General features: G+C 35.0%; 1 protein-coding gene across 4 annotated transcripts; it reads left to right on the top strand.

The window, feature by feature from the left end:
• The first annotated feature begins 21,485 nt into the window (after positions 1–21,485).
• LOC136220920 (high mobility group B protein 15) lies at positions 21,486–25,987 on the top strand. 4 transcript variants are annotated; one of them, XM_066008762.1, is made up of 7 exons: positions 21,486–21,575; positions 22,589–22,802; positions 24,162–24,240; positions 24,410–24,572; positions 24,652–24,771; positions 24,863–25,242; positions 25,331–25,987. In XM_066008762.1, the coding sequence occupies exons 2-7, from the start codon at positions 22,633–22,635 to the stop codon at positions 25,745–25,747; spliced, it is 1,329 nt and encodes a 442-aa protein (XP_065864834.1). In that variant the 5' UTR covers positions 21,486–21,575; positions 22,589–22,632; the 3' UTR covers positions 25,748–25,987. The 4 variants fall into 4 exon arrangements, with proteins under 4 accessions (XP_065864834.1, XP_065864832.1, XP_065864835.1 ...); XM_066008760.1 differs by having other exon boundaries at positions 21,494–21,575; positions 22,584–22,802; XM_066008763.1 differs by lacking the exon at positions 21,486–21,575 and adding an exon at positions 22,115–22,302.
• The last annotated feature ends 1,160 nt before the right edge of the window (positions 25,988–27,147 follow it).

Genomic DNA, 27,147 nt, shown 5'->3' with positions numbered 1-27,147 from the left:
CAGTAATCAAAATCACCATTGTAATTTATAGATGTGAGATTGGATTGAAAGAAATATCACAATGACCATTACACCTGCAAATTCAGTCTAGGAAGTAGTATTATTCATAGTTGTAAAAAAAATAGGAAAAAATATAAAAATAAACATTGTGATTACACATGTTTTTGATTGGTACCCTTGTGGTTTAAAAGTTTGTAAAATGGTATATTGAGGCTCATTCCGTTAGCAAACACATACCAAATTGACTAACGGTGTTAAAAGTTAAAGAGAAAAGAGTTAATTTGATCCTTATATTTAAATATTTTATAATTAATCCTCCTTATTATCTAATTATCACAAACAAAAAAAAAAAAAATCAATTATATCATATCTCTCCTTAATTTTTTATTTTTTTCTTCTTTCTTCTCTCACATCTTTATTAATTTTTCTTCCTCTAAATCAATTCAACATATAACAAAAATCTTCCTATTTTTGGTTTGGTCGGCATTTTTTTTATTACTATTATTATTTTATTCCTATAAAAGAAAGCTCAACAATGAATGCATCCAATCCATGGCTATTTGTTCTTCTTTCATCGTATACACAGTTAGTTTCCCAATCGTATTATTGGACGAACTGTACAACCAAAATCAATAACAACAACACGTACTAATTGAATTTCAAATTCATCTTTTACTAACTAATTAACTAAAATTATATATACCTATCCATCACTTTGAATCAGCAGAGCAGATGTTATCTTTCTTTTGATGCCTCAACTTTCGCAAGCACACATCGACACTGCCCATCTCTGTACTGTATCTATATAGATTTTTTCAATTAAAATTAAATAAAACATCAACACTATTACTAATTACTAATTACTAATCAAGGATCATCATCATCTAGTCTTCATCGGAAAATTCTGGACTAAGATACTGGTTCAAGTTAGGTTTCTCTGAAGGTAAGTTGTTGTTCTTTCGAGCTGTTTATTGAAGGGCGGCTACCTGAGCTCCGACTTCGGCAACTTTCTTGCGTATAGAAGCAACCGACATATCTTGTAGATAGTGTTCTTGATAAATCAAATCTGGGAAATTAAGTCTAGCAGAAAGACCACAAAGGTAGAAAACAACGGTGTCGTAGGCACCATCGCGGCGATAGGTGTTGAATAAGAACCAAGCCAAATCCTAGAGCGTTTGTTAGGTTCTCTAATCTCGGCGACCCACTTCCCCCGCTTTCTCATCCTTATACCTCTATATGGCTTTGGCTTGTCCTGTACCTGCCTGAGCTTCCTTTTTTCTGGGCTGGGATTTGTAATTGTAGCAGAAGAAGTGGAGCTGGAGAAGGGAGAGGAGAAAAGAAAGAAGAAAAAAAATAATTAAGGAGAGATAGTGAAGATGGTCTAATTGATTTTTATTTTTTATTTTGGGGTGGGTTTGTGATAATTAGATAATAAAGGAGGTTAATTTATAAAATAAATAAATATAAGGACCAAATTAACTCTTTTCCCTTTGACTTTTAACACCGTTAGTCAATTTGGTATGTGTTTGCTAACGGAATGAACCTTAAGATACCATTTTGTAAACTTTTAAACCACAAGGGTATACCAACGGAAAACAGGTGTAACCACAAGGTTTATTTTTGTACTTTTTCCAAAAAAATAAGCATCAACGTGGAGAAAACTAGAATATCATATACTCATATCCAATGTTTTAAAAATCAGACCAAACGTTGAACCAGTGAGACAACTGGTTCAAAATTTAATAGGTTCAACCGGTTGAACCGGAATGGTTCAACCAGATAAGAAAATAAATAAATATATATATAAAATAAAATCATGTTTCATTAAACATAATATTAAAAATTTCATACGTATAATAAAAAATTCTTAAGTTAACATATTGATTAAAAATTAAAAATTCATATAATATAAAAATTCACACATCGGTAACCAACCCTTAATTTAACACATTAATTAAAAATTCAGACATCTAAAATCAAACCCATAATTTAACACAATATTAAAATTAAAATTAAATTAATTGCCACCAATTATTAAAGAGGTTGTTCTCTACCTAATTTTTTAATTTTTTCCTTAATTCAATATTTTTTTCAAAAAATGGCAAAAAACCAGGGTTAATCCGGTTCACTGGTTCAATACCGGTTCACGGTTCAACCCCGATTTGATGCGATCTGATATAGTTGAACCTGTATAGTTAAAACCGGACCGGACACTTGACTGGTTCGCAGTTCGACCGGCCGGTCCTATCCGGTTTTCAAAACATTGCCATAAACTATTCCGGAGCCGCTTTCTTTTCTTTGAAAATTGTTGGACAAATTATACCCCTTCCTCGCAAAATGATAGAAGCCGATAAAATAATTTGAAATTAAGAATTAACATAAAGTTAGTAAAAAAAAAAGTTGAATGCCCTCGTGGTCTGTTTCTCTCCTTCTCTGCTAGGGCAGAGTGAGGTGTGTTTTGCCATTTTTGGTCGATTTCCTTTGGTGGTGTGTTGATTTTATTCTCTGGCTCCTCTGTGCTTGTTTTGTTTTCTTCTTTTGGTTCGAATTATGGCAGATCAGATTGATCAGATGTTGAAGAATATCAAGCTATCGGAATCGGAGGGGGCGATTTTGGATCTGGAATCGAGTAGAGGTGGTGATGGTCAGGTCAGGAAGTTTGGGGTGATTGGAAAGGTATTATCGCATAAACCTCTTAATTTGAAAGGGATGGCACATGCATTTCGGATTGGATGGAGAATTCTTTCTTTTGAGTTAAAAGATTTTAGGGATCGATTGTTTCTCTGTGAGTTTGGTTGTAAGCGTGATATGGATAAAGTGTTGAATGAAGGGCCTTGGCATTTTGAAAGGCAGTTGGTTATATTCCAAGAGGTAACAGGATACGAACAACCTGCTGATATTGCTTTAAATTCATGTGAATTTTGGGTTCGAATTATGAATCTCCCATTGAATAGAAGGGATTTAGAATCAATTAAGGCGGTGAGATTACGTATTGGTAAAGTGGTGGCTATTGATGAAGGGAGTGTGGATTCGTGGAGTAATTGTGTGAGAGTGAGAGTGGTGGTGGATATTAGTAAGGCATTGATGAGAGGGGTAATGGTTAAGAACAGTAAGGGGGCTTGTGTTTGGGTTTCATTCAGGTATGAAAGATTACCTAATTTTTGTTATTGTTGTGGTAAAATTGGGCATGGCTATGATGATTGTGTGGAGGGTTCAGAGGAGGGTGTGGGGAGGGAGTGGCCGTTTAGTCAATATTTACGTGCTTCTCCTATTAAGGTGAGGTCTGTTAAAGTGTGCGGCAGCTCTTCGAAACTAATTGTGGATTGTCCTGCGGATAGAGGTAGTGTTGTGAGGAAATTGGTGGATGAGGATGTCTTCAATAAGGAAGGTGATGAGGGCGGGGGTTCAGAAGTGAAGGGAGGGAGTGATTGTTGTGAGGATAATGTGAAAGGTAAGGGTTTAGGTGGATTGGGATCTAATGGTGTGGATAAAAAGGATTTGGAGGGGGCGGTGGTAGCGGGTCAGGTGTTGAGGGAGACTTATGGGGATAGCCATGGGGGGAGGAGGATGGAGGATTGTTTGGAGCTGGTTGTTGAGGAGGGATGTAAGGAAAATGTGGGGATATTAGCTAATAAGGGTGGAGGTTTGTCTATGGTTGTGGAGGAGGGGTCGATGAAGGTTATCGGTGGGAAGAGAATTAAATTAAAGAATTTGGCTAGGGAAAGGCGCAGGCCTTTAGGGGTGATAAATGAGGTGATTGGCAATGACAAGTCGGATATGTGTGTGGCTAAGAGGAAAAGGATGAGTGATGTTGCGGATGTTGATTGGTTAGAGTTTGGTAGGAGCTCGGACTCTAAGAAATCCAAGGCGGACGAGATGTGTGTAGATGGTTTTGATTTATTGGCGGAGGCTGAGAATCAGCCCCGCCCTGAGCCATGAAAATTTTAAGTTGGAATGTTCAGGGGCTGGGCAACCCCCGAACGATTCATGCTCTGGCGCGGATTGTAAGGCGCAACTGCCCTGATTTAGTCTTTATCATGGAGTCTAGATTAAATCAAAAGGAAGTGGATGGTTTGAAACGAAGATTTGCTGAGTTCTATTTTTTCACTGTGCCAGCTATTGGGAGGTCAGGTGGGTTGATTTTAATGTGGGAGAAGAGTGTGGGTGTGGATATTCTGGGCTTTTCTGATCATTGTATTCATTTTGTGGTGAGAGATGATCAGGGGAGGATTGGTTGGAGGGGTTCGGGTGTGTATGGATGGCTGGAAAGTGGTAATAAAGTTCGAACATGGGGTATGATGAGAGATTTGTTTGCTCGGGAACAATTGCCTTGGCTGTGTTTTGGGGATTTTAATGAGGTGTTATATTCTTTTGAAAAAGATGGTGGTAGGTTGGCTGGTAATCGGATGCATGAGGTGTTTCGGAATTGCCTTGGAGATTGTGAATTGTTTGATTTAGGGTATAAGGGGTCTATGTTCACATGGTCTAATGGGAGGAATGGGTGCGGAATAATTAGAGAACGGCTTGATCGATTTTGTAGGACGGTTGATTGGGATATTATGTTTCCTAATTCATGTGTATTTCATTTGGCTCGAGTTTGCTCTGATCATGCTCCTATTATTCTTGATTCTGTGGGGAGGGTTAAGGCGGGTCGGAAGATTTTCCGGTTTGAAAATTTTTGGGTGAAGAAGGTGGAGTGTAGAGATGTGGTTGAGGGTGCTTGGGTGGAAAATAATGAGCAGGACGTTATGGAGCGTATGTCCAATTATGGAAGGCACTTAAGTGTGTGGAATAGGGAGGTGGTTGGGCATATTGGGAAGAATATTAGTAAGTTGTCGGAAGAGTTGGGTCGTTTACAGATGCGGGTTGGATCGGAGGTGGTGGATAATGAAATTAAGAAGTTATTTGTGGAGCTTGGGAATTTGATGGAAAAGGAGGAAATTCTTTGGAGGCAACGTTCTAGAGTGTCTTGGTTGAAGGAAGGTGATCGTAATACACGGTTTTTTCATAGCAAAGCCAATTCAAAGAGAAAAGGTAATGCTTTGTTCAAATTAAAGGATGAGGAGGGGAATTGGTGTGAATCTGATGAGGGGATTGAGTCTATTGTCACTTCTTATTATAAACAGCTTTTTTCTTCTTCTTGTCCGGTGGAGATGGAGGTGGTTGCGGATGCTGTTAATTCTAGTCTTAGTTTAGAAGATGGTGATCTGTTAAATGCGGATTTTACTGCGGAGGAGGTGAAGTGTGCGTTGGATCAGATGCATCCGACTAAAGCTCCGGGGCCGGATGGAATGCCGGCTCTGTTTTTCTCGTCTTTTTGGGATATTGTGGGTGGAGAGGTGACGGGAGCTGTGCTGAACTTTTTGAATGGTATGAATTTTCCTCCTAGCTTCAATCATACTTTTATTACTCTAATTCCTAAGGTCAAATCTCCTTGCTCTATGAAAGATCTTAGACCAATTAGTTTGTGTAATGTCATCTATAAGTTGGTGTCTAAAGTTTTGGCTAACCGTATGAAGGGTTTGTTGGATAAAGTGATTAGTCAAACACAATGTGCGTTTGTTTCGGGGCGGCTTATTACGGATAATGCGCTTATTGCGTTTGAGGTGTTTCACTCTATGAAGTATAAGTGCTATGGGAGGAAGGGTTTTTGTGCGCTGAAGTTGGATATGAGTAAGGCGTATGATAGGGTTGAGTGGGGGTTTGTGGTGATGGTAATGAAGAGAATGGGGTTTCCGTGTAAGTTTGTGGATATGGTGCTAAAGTGTATTTCTTCGGCTTCTTTTTCATTTCTTATCAATGGGGAGCCTAAAGGAATGGTTATTCCTAGTAGGGGTCTCCGTCAGGGGGATCCCATTTCTCCCTATTTGTTTTTAATATGTGCGGAAGGGTTCTCATCTTTGATTAAGAAGGCTGTTGAAGATAGAAGCTTACATGGGATTCGGTTTGGGGTGGGGGGGCCTATGATTACTCATCTATTTTTTGCGGATGATTCGTTGGTTTTCTTTAGAGCTTCTTTTGAAGAAATGGTGGTGGTTAAGAGAATTTTAGCTCTTTATGGGGGTGCATCGGGGCAATGTGTGAATTTTGACAAATCGGAGATTAGTTTTAGCTCCAACTTGGATGAGGCTTTTAAGGAGTGTCTAAGATGTTTCATGGGTGTTCGGGCTGTTAATGCTTTTCCGAAATATTTAGGTTTGCCGACTATCCTGGGGAGGTCTAAGAAGGTTATTTTTAAATACCTTAGAGATCGGTTGTATAAGAGAGTAAATGGGTGGAATGAGCGCTTTCTTTCGAGAGGTCGTAAGGAGGTGTTGATTAAAGCGGTCGCTTTTGCTATCCCACAATATGTGATGAGCTGTTTTTTGGTTCCGAAGACTCTATGTGATGAGATGCAAGCGATTATTGCGAGTTATTGGTGGGGTGAGGTTGGAGGTAAACGGAAAATCCATTGGGCTCGGTGGAATAAATTGTGTGTAAGTAAGGAGGGTGGTGGGTTGGGTTTTCGACATCTATTCTCTTTCAATCAGGCTTTACTGATTAAACAGCTTTGGAGGATTATTGAAAATCCGGATTCTCTCTGTGCACAGGTGTTTCGGGCTAAGTATATTCGGGAATGGACTTGGGATACTGTATCGGGGAGGGCATCTGATAGTTTTGTGTGGCGATCACTGCTTAGCGTTCGTCCGATTTTGGTTCAAGGAGGGATGTGGCGGGTTGGTGATGGTTCCACTATTAACTTGAGATCGGATAGGTGGGTGCCGGGGTTGCCGGGGGGGCGGCCATTGGTTTTCAAATGTAATCCTCCGTCTTGGCGGGTAAATTGTTTGATTATTGATGGGGTGGGGTTGTGGAATTGGGCGGTGGTGAATAGGTGTTTTTATAAGGATGATGCGGAGGCAATTTTAAGTCTTCCTATTAGTAGGTCTGCTGCTGATAAATTTTTTTGGCCTCATTCTCGTGATGGTCGGTATGAGGTCAAATCGGGGTATTTGGTGGCGCTGTCGAGGAATGGTTTCTTTGATGATATCCCGGGCGGATCAAATGGCCCTCGTCGGTTTTGGAAGCACTTATGGAAACTTAAATTGCCATTAAAAGTTTTACATTTTATTTGGGCATGCTGTCATGGTTTTTTGCCTAGTGGGGATAAGCTTGCTCGTATGAATATCCCGATTTCTGGTTTCTGTGGGTTTTGTGGAAGTGGTTGTGTGACTTTGGTGCATCTTATGAAATACTGTTGGGCTTCTCGGAGGAGGTGGAAGTCGGGTGGGTTTGCTGTCAAAGTGTATTTGATTGAGGGGGAGTCGTGTTTAGATTGGTTTGAGGCTGTTTGGTGGGCTTTACCTGTGGTGGAATTTGCTAGGTTCTGTGCTTTTGTTTGGATGATTTGGTTTGATCATAACCGGGTTAATCACGGTGATCAATCGCTTGATGATCGTGCTTTTTTAGCAGGGGTGTCGGGTGCGGTGGATGATGATGGGATGAGGGAGGGGTTGACGGATGGTAGGCGTGTTGTGGTGCGTAGATGGTTGGCGCCGGCTTTCCCGTATACCAAATTGAATTGTGATGCTTCGTTTTTTGGTAATGGTGGTCGGGGCTGTGCGGGTTTTCTGGGTAGGGATTATGAAGGTGTTGTGGTTATGGGTGGGACGTGTCCTCTGGGGCGTTGCTCGTCGGCCCTCCATGCCGAGTTGTTGTCAATCTACAATGGTTTGATATGCGCTAGGCGGTGTGGGATTGAGAGAATTATTGTTTCATCGGACTGTCAAGTTGCGGTTGAGGCTATATTGGCTGATAGGGATTCGAGTTATATGGATGTCGTGGTAAAATCGATTCGGGCTATTGCGTGTTCTTTTATTGAGTCGAGTTTTATCTTTGAAGGTCGGGCTATGAATATAGCTGCTCATGAACTCGCTAAGTGGGGTTCTAGTTTAGTTGATCTGTTGTTTTTTAGGTCCGAGTTTCCTAGTTTTCTGTCGGCTTATATTGAATCTGATCGGTGCTTTTAATACAAGGTTGATGTTTTAATCAAAAAAACAAGAATTAACATAAAGTCACTATCTCAAATGCGTAATATTATATTATAACCCTTTCAATCTGATATTAGAAAATACACAGAATTTGCAATTAGTAACTAACATATTTAGGTTATCCTACCCATAACACCATATCAAAAAATCCAAATCAAACATATGTTTCGAAGAATAATCAAATGTGGAGATACAATATTAGAAAGAGAATAAATTTTCTTAGAAAATGGGCCTACCGAGAGGAGAAGGTTGGTTGTAGAAATAATTTGAGACTTAAGGAGCAAGACTTGTCCATGGGCCGGATTAGGTCGGGCTCGGACCGAACCTATTGGATTTTTAGATAAAAATGTTCAGTCCAAAGTCAGCCCAGTTCACTATTAATTTAGACGGACTCGGGTTGGATTGGACTTGAGCTTAAAAATCAAATCTCAAGTCCAACCCATACAAGCCCACCTATATATATATATATATATATAATTGTTAATTATAAAAAATAAATATTATACTTAAAAATAAATATTTAATATATAAATATATATATATTAATTAATATTAATAGGCGGGCCGGGCTGGACCGGTCCGTGTTATTTTTATTAGGCTCTGTTCTTTATCGCTGAAAAAAACTGAACTGAACTGAACTGAATTGAACTGAACTGAATTGAATTGAACTGAACTGAATACTACTGAATACTGAACTGAATACTACTGAATACTGAACTGAATTGAACTGAACTGAACTGAATTTAACTGAATGTTACTGAACTTAACTGAATGCTACCGAACTTAACAATAATGATGATATTAGACTTTAAAATAATTTTAATGATAATATTGGACATTAATAAACTTATAATAATAATAATGGTTCTAATAAATTTAATAATATCAATAATAAATAAATATATTATTAAAAATAAAACTAAATTGAATATCAAATAAAAGCTCGGGTTGATAAAATCTTGGCTCAATAAAAGCCTATGAAATTAAATAAAAATGAGTCTAATTTAAATTAAAAATACAAATTACATACAAACACAAATTTACATATAATTTAAAGCCTATGAAATTAAATACAAATTTTCATATGAATATAAACTCTTAACTTTTTATTCTAATTAAGGGTTAAAGTGCAAAAATAACGTTTTGGGTCAGGAGTAATTTTACCCCTAACGTCTAAAATTGTGCAATTTTATCTCTAACATTGATAAATTCGGTAAATTTTAGAAACAATTCATAATATGGATGCAATTCCTAATTTTTAAATATGGATGCATACTTTAGTTTTAATTTTTTATTAAACGATATATACTTTAATAAACTATCATTTCTTGACTTTATCTAATTTATAGATAATGATAAAGTATAAATAATAATAATAATATATAATAATAATAATAAATTATAGATAAATAATAATAATTATTATAATATAATAAATAATGATAAATTACTGAATGCTGAAACTGGATGCTGAAACTGAATCCTGAAACTGAATGCTGAACTGAATTGAATTGATCTGAACTGAACTGAACTGAACTGAATTGAACTGAACTGAACTGTATTGAACTGAACTGATTGTTACTGAAATTAAGTGATAAAGAACATGACCTTAGTCCCAAACCTGTCTAAAAAATAGGCAGGTTTTAACGAGCCTGATCGGACTGGGCCTATGAACAATTTTTATTGTTCAAGCCCGGTCCAAGGGACATAGGCCTGGGCAGACCGGACATGTCTAGGAACAACTAGCAAAGAATGTACTTCTAAATTAAAAGAAAAAGTTAAATAAATTACATGGAAATACAAGATTAAAAGTCATAGTCATTGTTATTAGGAGGATATAGGATGAGTGAATTAAAAGGAATCTATCTATACTATATATAATTTTGAAAACAGCGAGAAAATGACACAATAGTTTTAAAAGCACTTTTTGCTGAGGTGTCACTCTATAAAAAAACAGAATTTCATTCCATACTCTCTCTGAAAGAACATCTCTCTCCAAAGCTATGAAACCAACATTTCGTATTCATCCGTTATATACATTCATTTCACATTCGTTACAAGGTCTTTATTTATCAAAATAAAACCTTAAATTCCATTAGATTATTTCTCAATTATCTTCAAGCGGCAAGTTTCATCTGTTCAACATCAGGTATGGGGAGAAATATAGTTTTTGATTAAGGTAATGGTTGGATGTCTATCTAATGATTTACTTCAAAATTTTCCCATGTTTTCTGTTTTGACAGACGAGATTGAGTTTGAAGACGAGGAGAGAAAGCCTGTTGAAGGTGATGTTGTTGACGAGATGAAGACGATGAGGGTTTGTTGATTTCAAGTTCTATTATTTTATTGGTCTATTGATTAGGGTTTTCCTTGCACGACCTTCTGTTCTGCAATGCAATTAGATTATTTTTGTGAGTTTCTAGGTTTTTTCCAGTGAATTTATGCTTCTTTTACTCCGGAGAAGGAGTACAGGAATAAAACATTTTGACGATTTTTTCGGTGATCTTTAATTTTAGATGGGATTTTTATCTACTTAAAGAGGTAACCATAGCTAATTAACTTCGTTCTCTTAATGGCTCAATATTGGGTTTTTTCATTGAGAGCCTTGCGGGATTCAACTCTAAGTTCAATTTTTCGGTGCCAGTTTTGAAAGTAGGACTGATAGGGGTACCGTTAAAATTATGTTTATTATAGGAATTTAATGGAAGCTTCTCTTCCATGCTTGGCTCTGTTTGATTCTCTTCGATTTTGGTTGTTATTCTTTGATTGTTATGTTATTAATCTAATCAAGAAACATAATTCTGAATGTTTTTTTTTATATAAAAATTTGATTGTTTTTAAATAAGAATCCGATTGTAGTTTTATTGTTTGACCAAATTTAAAAGAAATGTTCTTAGACAAGAGTGAGACTCCAGTTTTATGAAGTGAGATTTTGTATTTTAATGTTAGAGAATGTGACTATATTACATTTAGAGTTGTAACCGAGATAAGGATAGAGTATGGGGCTATATAGCTCTTGATGTATATAAGATCATGAGCTAATAGATAAACTTTTTTCATCAATTAGAATAAAAAAAAAAATCAAATTCAGAGATCCTTTCTCCCTAATTTCCATAGAAACCTTTGTCAAGCAAGATCAGCAAATTGAGTCTGAGGTGATAATTCTATAATTTTGGAACCATATATAGTTATGTATTATAAATATTTTTATTGTCTTTTCATTTACTCTTTCATTTTGTAACCCATTCTCACATTATTAGTACTTTTTACTTTTTAATTTGAGCCAAAAAGCGGCTCTAATCAATGCTTATATATATATTTTTATTCTCTTTTCATTTATTCTCCATTTTGTAACCTATTCTCACATTATTAGTAGTTTGTTACTGTTTAAATTGAGCGAATAAACACATCTAACCAATTCTTATATAGTAAAGTTTAATGATGCAGACAGTAGCAAAGATTTACAGGCTACACATGTACTTATTCTTACATGTTTGCTGCAAAATTTGAAGAATGAGAGACATGAGGAGAGATGGAAAAGTGGTATGTATCTAACACTGCCCTTTGACGATCTATGGAGTTTCAATAAAAGGATTCTATCACTATATATAAAGCATATATACTTAATGTTAAGGTGTCATTGTATCAGAATTTTGGAATTATTTTTCATTTTTAAATTATATTTTATTACGCTTTCTACTTACAGTTTATTCTATAATTTAATCGACAGCGTGAAGAACATGAAACATATGGAAGAAATTATGTATTTTCTTGACAATTCTTGCTGGGCATTGATAGTTAGGCCCTGTTCTTTATCACTTAATTTCAGTAACAATCAGTTCAGTTCAGTTCAGTTCAGCATTCAGTTTCAGCATTCAGTTTCAGTATCCAGTTTCAGCATTCAGTTTCAGTATTCAGTAATTTATCATTATTTATTATATTATAATTATTTATATATAATTTATTATTATTATTATTATTATTTATCTATAATTTATCATTATTTATTATTATTATTTATAGTTTATCATTATCTATAAATTAGATAAAAGTCAAGAAATGATAGTTTATTAAAGTATATATGGTTTAATAAAAAAAATAAAACTAAAGTATGCATCCATATTTAAAAATTAGGAATTGCATCCATATTATGAATTATTTCTCAAATTTATCCAATTTATCAATGTTAGGGATAAAATTTCACCATTTTAGACGTTAGAGGTAAAATTACTTCTGACCCAAAACGTTATTTTTGCACTTTAACCCTTAATTAAAATAAAAAGTTAAGAGTTTGTATTCATATGAAGATTTGTATTTAATTTCATAGGCTTTAAATTATATATAAATTTGTGTTTGTATGTAATTTGTATTTTTAATTTAAATTAGACTTATTTTTATTTAATTTCATAGGCGTTTATCGAGCCAAGATTTTATCATCCCGGGCTTTTATTTGATATTCAATTTAGTTTTATCTTTAATAATATATTTATTTATTATTGATATTATTAAATTTATTAGAACCATTATTATTATTATTATTATAAGTTCATTAATGTCCAATATTATCATGAAAATTATTTTAAAGTCTAATATCATCATTATTGTTAAGTTCGATTAAGTTCGGTAGCATTCAGTTAAGTTCAGTAGCATTCAGTTAAGTTCAGTATTCAGTAGTATTCAGTTAAATTCAGTTCAGTATTCAGCAGTATTCAGTTCAGTTCAGTTCAGTTCAGTTCAATTCAGTTCAGTTCAGTTCAGTTCAATTCAGTTCAATTCAGTTCAGTTCAATTCAATTCAGTTCAGTTCAGTTCAGTTTTTTTCAGCGATAAAGAACAGAGCCTTAGTCTCCACAACTTTAGTTTCAAGTCCCAATTCTTTACATGGAATTCATGGAACCCATAATATTTTTCATTTATTTTGTAATCTCAACTTGGTTAGCCATCTGCACCTAAAGATAGTGAACTTGCTACTATTCTTTCCAAGATGAGGGATATATCTCAGAAGCCTTTTGATAGTATGGTGTCTTTCCAAGATATGATTTTTGAACTGCTCTTCTACTACCCTTTTTTGATCTAAGACATTTTTTTTCTTAAGTGAAATAGTTGTTTTCTTTTCTTAGTAATAGATTACTAAGTTTCATATTTTGCTTTGAAATATAATAGAGAATGAAGATATTGTATATTGTGTAAGATGAATTATGGATTATGTGATGGCAACATTCCAACTTGCTTTTGATGCTTGATGTGTGGTAAGACGGAACATAAATATTTTTTCTGTTAATTCTGATTTTTGTACCGAGTATGTAAAATATAAAATAAAGTAAAAGAAGTAGGTTCAAGTATCTGAAATTTGTTTAAATTCATTTGATTAATGCTGATAGGTTAGTGCATTGCAGCATTGGTTTGTCTTTCATAGTCATTTAAAAAATATAATTATTGGATTCTTCAGTAAGTTTCTCATAGAGATAAAATGTGGGTAAAAATATTTACTTAGTTGTAATGTATGAATGATGAAGGAGATTAAGAGTAGAAGGGACAACATGCTTCAAAAATCAAGATTGAAGGAGGAAGCATATTTAAGAAGAAAGGAAGCAGAAGACATGGCTAAATAAGATAATGGGATCACCTGATAAGTAACACATGGATTGTTTTTGGAAGAAAGTAGCACATGAATTTTATAATATTATATATACCCGCGCATCGCGCGGGCTTTCTACTAGTAGAGGATAAATACAGATAAAATATATGGATATCTCCCGATCGACGGTGAGCCACAACTATGTGGCGATTGAAGATGAGAAATTAAAGTTTGGTGAGTCAGATCACCGACAAGTGGGGAGAAAACTTTAGTAGTAGAAATAGGAAGAAAATCGAAGCTCACTTGCTCTCCCAATTAGACTAGCGGAGTGCTAATCAATCAAGATTGGGTATCATAAACTCTAAACATGAGCTTTCAGAGCAAAGAGAGTTTCTCAGTATCAACAACAAACTCATTATCAACAGCAACATCATCAAATCAGAGATATAAAAAGAAGCATTTTTATCATTGCAAGAAACAAAAACAAATTCGACGATAATGGAGTGGAGTTCTTGTTCAGACCCCAAGCAGCGTAAATGGTACTCAAGTCCTTCAATTGGAAAAATAAGAAGAAAGCACGTAGAAAGCTTCATGTGACCGTACAATACTTCTAGCAAGACGTCTCACCCGAGTCGTTCGAGAAAGAAGTGCATCATATTACGAGGGGAACACACACGATTAAAGATGCTTGGTAAAACGTGATATGGAACAACTTATAGCTGGCGTATATAGAGTCACCACCCGATCCACTAGACTAAAAAAATTCGGTATAGTATATAGGGATGAAAGGGGGCACACGCAAGTACGAAGAATTGGCAACAAAAAAGACGGGAAAAAAAGCAGGATTGAACCCTCACTTAGTAAAGGATCGCTCAAATACTATACCCTTCAGAGATATGTTCGAAACATTCTGTAATACCATGTTCCAATACCATGTAGATATTGTCCGCTTTGGCCCAATTCCAACACATTGGGCCTCACGGCTTTAAAATGCGTCTACATGTATTGGATGCACATCTTACTAATAAGCTCCAATCACTCCCTCTCCATTTCCGATGTGGGATTCAGTTCAGTCCTGTCCCCATCGCCATCTTTTAGGGCCGCTCCTTTCTCAGGTCTTCTTACCCCGGCGCCACCCACTCCGGACCGGGTCGATACAGGCCCACCAGCTTCCGTCTGGTTTGTCCCCGAACCACACATCGTACGTGGAGCGTCGGCTCTGATACCAATGGTAACACCCTGTTCCAATACCATGTAGATATTGTCCGCTTTGGCCCAATTCCAACAAATTGGGCCTCACGGCTTTAAAACGCGTCTACATGTATTGGATTCACATCTTACTAATAAGCCCCAATCACCCCCTCTCCATTTCCGGTATGGGATTTAGTTCATTCCTGCCCCCATCGCCATCCCTTAGGGTCGCTCCTTGCTCAGGCCTTCTACCCCAACGCCACCCACTCCAGATCGGGTCGTTACAGGCCCACCAGCTTCCGACTGGTTCGTTTTCGAACCACACATCGTACGTGGAGAGTTGGCTCTGATACCAATTGTAACACCCTGGTCCAATACCATGTAGATATTGTCCGCTCTAGCCCAATTCCAATGCATTCGGCCTCACAGCTTTAAAACGCGTCTGCATGTATTGGATTCATATCTTACTAATAAGCCCCAATCACTCCCTCTCCATTTTCGATGTGGGATTCAGTTCATTCCTGCCCCCATCGCTATCCCTTAGGGACGCTCCATGCTCAGGCCTTCTTATCCCGGCGCCACCCACTCCGGACCGTGTAACACCCTGGTCCAATACCATGTAGATATTGTCCGCTCTGGCCCAATTCCAACGCATTGGGCCTCACGGCTTTTAAAACGCTTCTGCATATATTGGATTATCTTACTAATAAGCCCTAATCACTCCCTCTCCATTTCCGATGTGGGATTCAGTTCATTCCTGCCCCCATCACCATCCCTAAGGGCTGCTCCTTGCTCAGGCCTTCTTACGCCGGCGCCACCCACTCCGGACCGGGTCGTTACAGGCCCACCAACTTTCGCCTGGTTCGTCCTCGAACCACACATCGTACGTGGAGAGTCGGCTCTGATACCAATTGTAACACCTTGATCCAATACCATGTAGATATTGTCCGCTCTGGCACAATTCCAACACATTGGGTCTCACGACTTTAAAACGCCTCTACATGTATTGGATTCACATCTTACTAATAAGCCCCAATCACTCCCTCTCCATTTCTGATGTGGGATTCAGTTCATTCCTGCCCCCATCGCCATCCCTTATGGTCGCTCCTTGCTCAGGCCTTCTACTCCAGCGCCACCCACTCCGGACCGGGTCGTTACATATTCACTTACTCATTTGTAATGTTAAATTAGCTTAAACTTTAATAATTGATTTATTCTGAATAATACTATGATTGATTTATTAATGTGTACGTTGACATAATGGAAAGCGGTAAATTAATTAACTAATTAATTACATATTTATAATGAATAAATAAATGAGGAATACAAAATACCAAACTGGGATCTACAATACGGGGTATATATATATATATACTAAAACTGCAAACAACAACAGTTAGGGCCGTGCGACTTTGGGCCCATCTTTAGTGCTTTTTGGGGGCGCTGGAATCGAGATGGACTCAAGAATGACATATATGGAATATATAGAGTGGAGAGTGCATATCAAAAATACCATGGATCATAATTAACTCTAATTTGATAATCAACTCATTGTTAGAAATATCTTCAAAGCGTCATGATAACTGTCAATCAACTCGTTCTGAATGTAACATATTCGAAGGACCGATCGACATTTAATATAAAAAGTCGACCTCTAATCTCAACAATAGCATGGTTATAAATGATTCATGCAATTAACCGATTATTAGAGATATTTTCGAAATACCATAATAAATGTCAATTAACTCATCATTTCGGGCGTCAAAATACCTAGCCAATCAACACATTTTTTTTTATGGGAAATCGATTTCTAACCTTAGTAATGGGTTTGTCATTATCCTGAATTGCCAAATGTCTATAAAATGGGGAGCTTAACTGTTTGGCTATATCCATCATTTCTTTGAATCATTCATTAATTCATTAAGTTTAAGGGTTAATTATAAATAATTACCTTATGGTTTGACCGATTTGCGATGGGGATTTATGGTATTTTTTTTTTTTTGCAAACACAACCATATGGTTGCAAAATTTTACATGTTTTTTTTTTAATTTGTCAAATTTGGCCGATAACGACCTCAAAATGAAAATTTTCAAGAATTAAACTTGTTTAGTATCATATTTACTATGGAACTATATTCTTAATATTTCAAAATCATCATTTTTGAAGTTTTCTCTCTCTAAACATTATCTTTCTCTCATAAAAAACAACACCTAAATGACCTCAAACCTAAAAAGTTGAAGAATTAAAGTTGCTTGAAATATCATTTAACTCTTGAAAATTTTCATTTCGAAGTCGTTATCGGTCAAATTTGGCAAAGTAAAAAAAACGTGTAAAATTTTGCAACCATAAGGTTGTGTTTGCAAAAAAAAATACCACAGGTATCACATCACAAATCGACCAAACCACATGATAGTTATTTGTAATTAACCCTAAGTTTAATTATATCTAACATCTTTGAAAGTGCATTATTGCGTGTCGCGGGATTCTTGGTTCGTTTTAGGGTTAGTAATCGATTTTGTTACATTTTTCAGAAGCCGACTAATATTAAACAAAATGGCACTCTCTTTGCCACTGGAAATCAATTCTCAACTTCTATGGTAAGAAAATATGATGCTATACTATTACTATATTCTTAAAAACAATGGCTTAATACATCATTTGTCCATAACTTTCAAAATGTCCCGATAGCCTCCTCAACTTAAATAAAATGATCAGTAAACTTGCACAAAAAGTAATCAATTGATCACTCGGTTGCAAAAAAAAGTAAGTTAAATGTGGAAGATGTATTGCATGAGTCTTAAAAAAATTAAAACGATCGAAATCGGGGTATACGGTTCTTAGATTAGAGAAGTCAAGTTGTATAGTTGAGAAAACAATAACTTCATTTTTAATCTATTTTTGAATTATGTAATAACATTCTAAGATGCGTGAAATACATCTTCCGTATTTAACTTACTTTGTTGCGGCCGAGTGATCAATTGATTACATTGTACGCAAGTTCATGGGCTGACTGAATATTTTATACAAGTTGAGGGGGCTATCGGGACACTTTGAAAGTTCAGGGGGGCAATCAAGCTTTTTGGACAAGTTCAGGGGGCAAATGATGTATTAAGCCAAAACCAATATCATGATATGTAGGGGTGAGCATCGGTTCGGTTCGGTTACTAACCGAACCGAAGTTTGTGTTATTTTCATAACCGCACCGAACCGAATAAGATTGGTAACCGAATTTTATTTAACCGAAAAATTTCGGTTCGGTTCGGTTACCGACCGAATAACCGAAAATTCATAATACTTAATTTTTGTATATTTTTATTTAATTGGTTTTCAAATAATGCACTTGTATAAAAGTTACAATTGATGAAATTAAAGACTAATGAACCAAAATTTATATATATAAAGATAAAAGTATATTTTTTAGGGGTTAGATTTTAGATTTTATAAGTTATTTATATATGTAAAAATAAAATTATATTTTTTATATTTATATACTAAGTTCGGTTCGGTTATTGGTTATACCGATATATTTTTTCAGTAACCGAACCGATAACCGATTACCAAACTAAGCTAAAATTAAAACCGAACCAGAATGTTAAAATAACCGAACCAAACTAAAACTTCGGTTCGGTTATCGGTTTGGTAATCGGTTACCGGTTATTTTGCTCACCCCTAATGATATGAATGAAACAAAATGACATCATTCACAAATTAATGAGGTTGTCAAGACTCAAACCAATTGAACTAATTGAATTATCATGATACCATGTCATAAAACCAATTGAATTAAAAGCGTAAACTAATAGTTAAAGTCCAATCATGAATCTTATATTAATCTTTGACAAGATTAAAGGCCGATCAGCCTCCAAAAAGCAGACGGAAATCTTGTCCGCCTGCCTTATGGGCAGTACGATTTTAACTTCCGTCTCCCATTCGGGAGACTTTTTTTGTGTTTTCGAAGCAGAAATTTGAAAAAAAAATACCATGCCAGTAATCGGTCTTTTTCTTTTGTCTGACCTCATTTCGGCATGATGTTCGTCCCGAAATGTGATTTTGAGAGAGATTACAGAGTTGAGAGATTATAAAAGAAAGAATGAGATTTTTTGAGAAATTTATATGAAAATGACAAAATTATCCAATAAGGGGTAGTGACTAGTAATTAGAGAGCAGTAAATAGCAACACCCTATATTTATGACATCATTTGGTTGAACAATTCTGATTCAACGGATTTAACCAATGAACAATTGATCCAATCGTTACCCTGGTTCAATACCTGGTGTTGTTTTTAAAACATTACTGAATACAAAACATTTTTATTAAAAAAAAAGGGTAATTAATTTATTAGTTCCTATATTTTGACAAAACCAACTGTTTAGTCCCTTTATTTTCAAAAACACACGGTAAGGTCCCTAACCTTTTTCTCGATGAACTGTTTAGTCCTTCTGTCTGTTTGTTAGATTTTTTACCGTTTATAAATTCAGAAATGACTAAATTACCCTTTGCTATTTATCATTCAAAAGCAATTCACACCTCTATGTCTTTCTGTCACAACTCCCGCTCACAATTTAGAAGAAGAAGCTATATATTTGTATGGAGAACAAGCAAAAGAACACAGACCCGCTTACGAATCTGAACGATTAAGAAGAAAATCAAGAAGAAGAATACGCAAAGTTGATTTCAGATGCAGTAGAGTCTAAAGGAAAAGAAAATAAAGGAAAAGAAGAACGCAGAGATGAGAAACAATGAAGATAATGGTCTTATATATTTGATTTTGTGGTAAAGAGTAAGACATTACATTTTTATTTTAAATAGATTTTGAATCAAATCCAAATTGACTAACATAATCTTCATGAGAGTCTAACGACAGTGACTAAATAGTTTACTGAGAAAAACATTAGGAACTAAATAGTTCATCGAGACAAAGGTTAAAGACCTTACCGTGTGTTTTTAAAAATATAGGGACTAAACAATATATTTTGTCAAAATATAAGGACTAATAAATTAATTACCAAAAAAAACATGCCTTTTACCTTTTCAACATTTTATTAGAATGAGAATTCATATTAGGATAGGTGTTATAGTTGAAACGTTTTTGTTGAATTGTGATTTTATTTTTTGAATGAAAATTTGTAATTTTATTCCTTTTAAAAAATTGTAATAGTATTGGTTATATTGAGAATTTTTTTCACTTTGATTAAAATTTAAATAAAAGAAAGAGAATACACTATATATATTATTTCTTGTAGATGGTAAAATGAAAAACATATTTAAGATAGTAATGAAATCCTTATCTTTGTTAACATTGAGATTAGGCTCAGGATTTCAAACCATAATTCAAAGTTTTCTTTATATATATATTTGTGGATGGACAAAGTCTTATCTTTAAATTAAATAAATAATTTTATTAGGTTTAATATATCAATAGCCACATGAATTTTATCTATAAAAAAAATATTGCCTTACTAAATTTATAAAATATCTTGTTAATTTAAATTTATTTAAATTGATATGATAAACTTTTTAAATTTATATAACCAAACAATAAAAGATTTAAACAAATTAAAGTATATTTAACTTTAGAAAGTTTCAAGTGGTTAATAAATAAATTCAGGGATAATAAATAAATTTAAGATGGTCAAATGGAGTTAATAAAACATTCTGTAAATTCAAGAGTTATCAAATTCAAGCTATTCTGCATTTTTATTACTATCATTTTAATATATACGACACCATCATGCATCTAAAATTAAAATAAAAACAAGCCACCATTCAATACCAATTCCAACCCGAAATGAAAAATCAATTACCCATCAATTCTTTTATTTTTTTTGTTAATGAAAAGTAAAAAAAAAAAAGTCATATTTGATTAAATAGAAAACAAAAACCATGAATAATCTTAATTATTATTAATCGATCTTGTAAAAATAGGAAAAATTAGTGAATGGTTAGTAACGTTTATAAATAGTAACATTTATAATTAAATATTAAGCATATACTAAAATTAAGGAGATTAATAAGTTATTGGAATATGAAGAGATAAATATGGAATGAACTGGGACTTATTCTAAAAGCTAATTAAATACCTCAATTTATTAATTTAATTTAAATAAGCTGCTGTTACGGCACCCATATCTCACATTTTCACATTTTTTAAACTATATCTTATTCTATTTTATTTTTTGGTTCTGAATTTCTTATCAATTTTAGGATATTCGATAATTTTTTTTTTTTTTTTGAAAAATAAAAAAGAGAGAGTGCCGTTTCAACCGGGGAGTCAATAGGACACGTTTCGGGTAATTTCATCCCCATTTTTCACCAACTTCCATTAATATACCCACTTTCTCCATTAACCGCATTAATTTAATTTAATTTCATATTTATTGAATTAATTATCTTCCTTTTTTTTTTTTTGATAAAAATTATCTTCCATTTTTACTTGTTTTGAAACTGTCCTCACATGAAATTCCTAAACTACCCCCTTCAATATTCGGAGCTGTAGATTCTAAGCGAGGGTAAATATGTAATTATCCAATATTACATGTATTTTTGGCTTATTTTCTTCTATTTCTCATCACCATACGCAAATTATCAAAATAGCAACAGAGAATAAATAAATAAATATATAGATATATGTATCTTTTTTTTTACATATTCATATAAATTTCGCCATTTTTGTTTATTAGTGAGGGTTTTAGTAATAAGTTAACCTAACCTGCTTCATATTTTCATTTCATTTTTTTGCATTTTCCCCCAATTCTGCCTATCTCACTCACTGTAGGTAAGTCCTTTTTTATTTTATTTATTTAATTTGTTTCTTTAAATAGTATTCTTATTTATAAACTCTGTTACCACTCATTTCTGAATCTGGGTTTCGACATAATAATAACGAGGAATAGTATATTGTTTATTCATATATAATCATATTAAGGTAGTAATATAGTAATTAAAAAATAATCTCTGCATTTGATATTTCTATTTGTGGGCATTTTTTATTAATCATTTATAGGTTTATTATCTGTTTTCCATAAGAGAGAAAGGAGAAGTACAGTTAATTGATTTTGGATTTGAAAATTCAAGGTCGGTCTTTTAAGCAAAGATTGGGTTTTTATCTTTTGGGTTTATTTAAAAGACTGTTCCTTTACGATTTATTTACAGAAAAAGTTGTAGCATGGCATCTTCCATTTCCATAAATATCTCTAAAGCCTGAAAGTGTGTCAGATAATGAGAAAAGGCGAGAACTTTAGAATTGTTTATTAGTATTGTATTTTTGGAGTACCCTTTAGATGTCAGGATATCTTTAGAATGTCAGATAGGTGCTGCTAAAATAGGGCATTGAATAGGCCTGTGAAGAGGGAGAAAAGGGTTGCTTTTTAAGCATCTGGGTGTTTATTGCTAAAGTCTAAAAAGAAAGAAAGGTCTGAACTTGAAAAGCTTTGATGGGGGCCTTTCTGCCTTCTTCTTCTTCTACCACTGATGGAATTCATGACCTTCACAGCTTTATTAATGTACCCTTTTGCATTTCTTGGGCTTTGAATCTTTAATCTTTAATCTACTCAACTTATAATCTCTGCATTATGATTTTATGGGTACTTTTTGCATTGTTCATTAAATAGTAGTCCACTCCTGTACATAATTTGTCAGTTTGCATTCAATACTTTGGCTTTTCTTCCATATTTTGCTTTTATACTATTGTGTTGGATAGCTTCACTGTGTGTGTCTGTGTTCTTGTTGCTTCTGCAAGTTTCAACTGTTCATTCTTTTTCTTGATCCTGGTATTTGTTTGTAGTGCAGTGGAAAAGTAGACTGCGTTTTTTATGATCTTTTGAGTGGTGGATATGGCTTCTACTTCTTTTGCAAAGCAGAGTCTTGTGCCATTGAAAGAACCAGTGCTTGACCATGTTCAATACCCACCTCCTCTTACCAGATATGAAGATGTTGCAGTCAATCCTAAGCTATTTATGGAAACTTTAGAGAAGCTTCATGCTTCTATGGGGACCAAGTTCATGTAAGTTTGATGATATCCTTCACATTTCCCATTTAATGAACACATTCAATCCAAAGTGCCTGCTTGTTACCTGCATGAAAATGTCTTTAAAGGGACATTCTTTGTTTCATCTCTTGAACTGAATCACTAATTGAATGTAACAATGCCATATCTTTGCTTTCATTATTTTCTTACACTTGTGTAGTTCACTTTAGATACCTGTTACCTTGTTGTATCTTGAAGCTGTACCTGGAAGTGCAATGTGAATCCTTTTCTAAGTTTTCTTCAATGTTGCACCTAAACTGAAACAGAAAAGGAAAAGTACACCTCCAAACGTTAAAAAAAAAAAAAAAGGGCGGCCCGGTCGCATTACGCGTCCCCGTTGAGCGAGGGTCCGGGGAGGGGTCCCACCACAAGGGTGTATTGGGGGCAAGCCTTCCCTTGCCAATTTGGCAAGAGGCCGCTCCTAAGACTCGAACCCGTGACCTCAGGTCACACGGCAACAACGTTTTTACCGTTGCGCCAAGGCTCGCCCTCCAAACGTTATTTCTAAAAAAAATTAGCTAGGAAATGGAAATGGGAATGGACATAAAAAGAATAAAGTGTTTCCATGCAACACAGGTTCTTTGTATTTAGATGTAGGCTATGTTGCACAGAAACGGACACAAAACGAATGAAGTGTTTCCATGCAACACATGTTCTTTGTACTTCAGATGTATGGCTATGTTACACGTAAACAGGACATGGAACGGATGCTGATGAACTTTATTTCTAAAACACAACCTTCATAACATAGCCTTCAAACAAAATCGGACACCGAAACATAGAAAGGCTACTAAAGAGGAGTGTCCGTGCAACATTAGGATGTATGTTGTTGCTTCTATTTACAGTTTTACATTTGTGAGACACTGGCAATACTTATTTTTCCATTTGTTTTCGAAGGAAGTTATTAGAAACTTTAGTGGTTCTTATATTGGTATAATCTTGCATAGTTTTTCAGTTTGTTACAGGTTTTAGGAGTTTCTAGTGGAGTGATATAAAGTTATTAACTACAGTCATACTGTTACAATATCAATAGTTGAATTGATTGTATATGTTTTAGAGATTTGTAACTTTTTATTTGCTACGGTTTCAGACATGACCAAGAAGTTGCTTTCTAATGAAAGAATTAGCTAGAATATCACTACATTTGCCTCTATTTCTTAGCCAAGTGTAAGATTTAATACTTTTCCATATTTGAACTTGGTTCCGTTGTTCCAAAAATATGGGATTGATTAAACATGCTTGAGTAGAATTAGACTATCCTGATGAAGAATTGATTTGTTTACTTGTAGAATAGCTCATATCCTAACCTGTCCTGTCCTGTATTTGCACTCTCAGGATCCCCATTATAGGAGGAAGGGAATTGGACTTGCACCGTCTCTTTTTGGAGGTGACATCTCGCGGTGGTTTCGAGAAGGTATCACTCATATTCTAATTACATGACCTTCAACATTTGCATAATGAGATTCCTCGATTCCTCGTTTTCTCAACGAATCATTCATGAAAGGAATGCGAGGAAATAGGAGTTCAGTTATTGTATAGTTGCAGCGTTTTGTGTAATTACAACCATTTGGATGGAGTTGCAGATTATTAGAGAAAGAAGATGGAAGGAAGTGACATCCATTTTCAACTTTCCTTCAACTGCTACAAATGCATCTTTTGTGCTCCGCAAATACTATTGTTCCCTGCTGCACCACTACGAACAGCTTTACTTCTTTAAAGCGCGGGGCTGGACTCCTGGCTCTTCTGGTGTGTGTATTGATCACTAAACCTATTTCATTCCATGTTCAAAGATGTTCTTGTTATAACAGAATGCATATCTTGACAGTTCCTCTTCACTCTCCTTTGGTTTCACGGCTTCCAGCTCATGTTCCTGTGCAGCCATCCCCTGAATATCAAGCAGCTACATCCCAGCAACAAAAGACTAATAGTGCAGAACTGTGTGGAGGTGAGGTCTTTCTTCTTTTCCCAAACTTATATGATATAATCACTAAAATTTCATTAAGCAAAGTTATCAGTTTGTTAAATCTTTTATGCAGTATCAGGAAGTTCTCAAGTTATAGGTGTCATTGATGGGAAATTCGAAAGCGGATATCTTGTTACTGTCACAATTGGGACAGAGAAGCTCAAAGGTGTTCTTTATCAAGCACCACATAACCAATCATGCCAAGTTCCGCAGAATACAAATCCTTCTGTTGGAATTATTAATCCCGTATCAGGCACACAACGCAGGCGACGTAGGAAGAAAAACGAGATAAAAAGGAGAGATCCTGCTCATCCTAAACCTAACAGAAGCGGTTATAATTTCTTCTTCGCGGAGCAGCATGCGAGACTGAAGCCTCTTTATCCTGGGAAGGACAGGGAGATCAGTAGGATGATTGGTGAACTATGGAACAAACTAAACGATATCGAAAAAACAGTAAGAAAGAAACTCTAAGATGACTTTACTAATTGATTGCTGATTTGAGACTTTCTATGATCATTGATTATGATGTTTTGTTCATCAGGTTTATCAGGAGAAAGCAGTGAAAGACAAACAAAGATACCAAACCGAAATGGAGGATTACCGGGCAAGATTGAAAGGAGCAAAAGTAATCAGCAGTGCAATTCCAATACAACAATGGGTGCCAGAACAGGATTCTGATATGAAGACGGATGAAACAGGAGGCGACTCGCTGCATACGGTAGATAATGAAAGTAGTTGTGCAGGTGGAAGTGATTATGAAGATGAAAGTAATAAATCCAGTGAAAGAAATATGGAAAGGGTAGCTTCATTTGGTGTGCAGTTACATGTTCATTCTGATAACATGGATATCGATGATTCGGCTGCTCAGGCAGCGGCAGCAGCAGCAGGAGGTTTTAAAGAAAACAATGGAGATGGGAGGGTTGATGAAAGCTTGGAGACTCCAAAAAATACCTCTTGAAGTTGTTTAGTAAGGATTAGGATTTGTTGTTCCTATTGCTTCATTTGTTCTATTTATCTTTTTAACTAGATTTAAGTTTTATGATTTGATAGGATTATGTTTAGTTTGACATATTGTGGGGGGAGTTGCACAAGTTTTGGGTGCCTTCTGAATCACTAACATACATTGTGGTTGCATCTCAACCTATGCCTTTAATATGAATTCCTGAATTAAGAAAAATAGATTTGGGATTTGCTATTATTCTTTGGATTATTGGTTTAGTTACGAGGGAAGAATATGATGATCGTGCTCTAATTCTAATTCGGCTTAATATGGTCGAGTTTTTATCGAACTGGATGTTGAACTGCTCATGGACGATTCAATTCATTTACAACCTTGCATTAGACTAGGGATGGCAACGGGTAGGGTACCCGTGGGTAGTGCCAATCCCCAACCCTTACCCTTTTATTTTTTAACTACCCGTCCCATTACCCTAATGGGTATACTTTTTGCATCCCATACCCGTCTCATTTAATTCACAGGTACCCTTACCCGTTAAGAATCAATAAATAAAACAAAAAATATTACAAATTTAACAAAGTACAAATTTAATAAATCATAGATTGAATAAATTAAACTTTAATAAATAAAGATTGGATAAAGTAACTTAGTTCTATCACTCAATGGTTGAACAACAAAAGGTTGGGGTTCAAATCTCACATTTTACATACAAGAAAAGTAATATTTTTTCATATATAAAAGATTTATGACGGGTAATGGGTACCGGTACCCTGGAGGGTTGATCCCATACTCGTCTCATACCCTTTTATACAGGGTACGGGTAGTCCCATTAGGGTCGGATAGTGTCGGATACCCGCGGGTACAGTACCCGTTGTCATCCCTACATTAGACCCTTAATTACCATAAAAAGTTGTAAATGTAACGCTTTGTTAAGAGATTTTTATTTATATTATATGTATTTAAAATTATATTTTTAACAATTAGAAAAGGGATAATGTATAAATTTAGTTCTGTGATTATTTGGAGAGAGCGGATTAGCCTCCACGTATAAAATAATGCAATCTTAAGCCTAACTTTTATTAGACTTTGCAATTTCAAACTTCATCAACATGTGCAATTAATTTCAAGTATTATTAGTCGGGCAGAACACTAGAAGTTGGAGGGTGGTTAGAATATAAAATTGCACATGAAAAAAGACTTGGTTTTTGTTAATAAGACTTGAAATTGCATGTCTGCTAAACGCTAGGTTTAAGATTTCACTATTTTGTACGTGAAGACTCTTCTACAATAATCATAGGATCAAATTTTACATAATTTCATTAGAAAACATTTTTTATATGTTAACATGACTGTAGAAAAACTATAAAATCTCAATTTCAATTATAAAAAATTATATTTTC

Source organism: Euphorbia lathyris, chromosome 2 (assembly GCF_963576675.1).
Source record: "Euphorbia lathyris chromosome 2, ddEupLath1.1, whole genome shotgun sequence".
In the NCBI taxonomy this organism is placed as follows: domain Eukaryota; kingdom Viridiplantae; phylum Streptophyta; class Magnoliopsida; order Malpighiales; family Euphorbiaceae; genus Euphorbia; species Euphorbia lathyris.
This window is presented reverse-complemented; position numbering and strand designations above follow the sequence as displayed.

Coding starts and splice junctions, on each gene's coding strand:
- LOC136220920 (XM_066008762.1), top strand. CDS start 22,633: ATGGCTTCTACTTCTTTTGCAAAGCAGAGTCTTGTGCCATTGAAAGAA. Junction 22,803..24,161: donor TCTATGGGGACCAAGTTCAT/GTAAGTTTGATG, acceptor TTGCACTCTCAG/GATCCCCATTATAGGAGGAA. Junction 24,772..24,862: donor TAGTGCAGAACTGTGTGGAG/GTGAGGTCTTTC, acceptor TCTTTTATGCAG/TATCAGGAAGTTCTCAAGTT.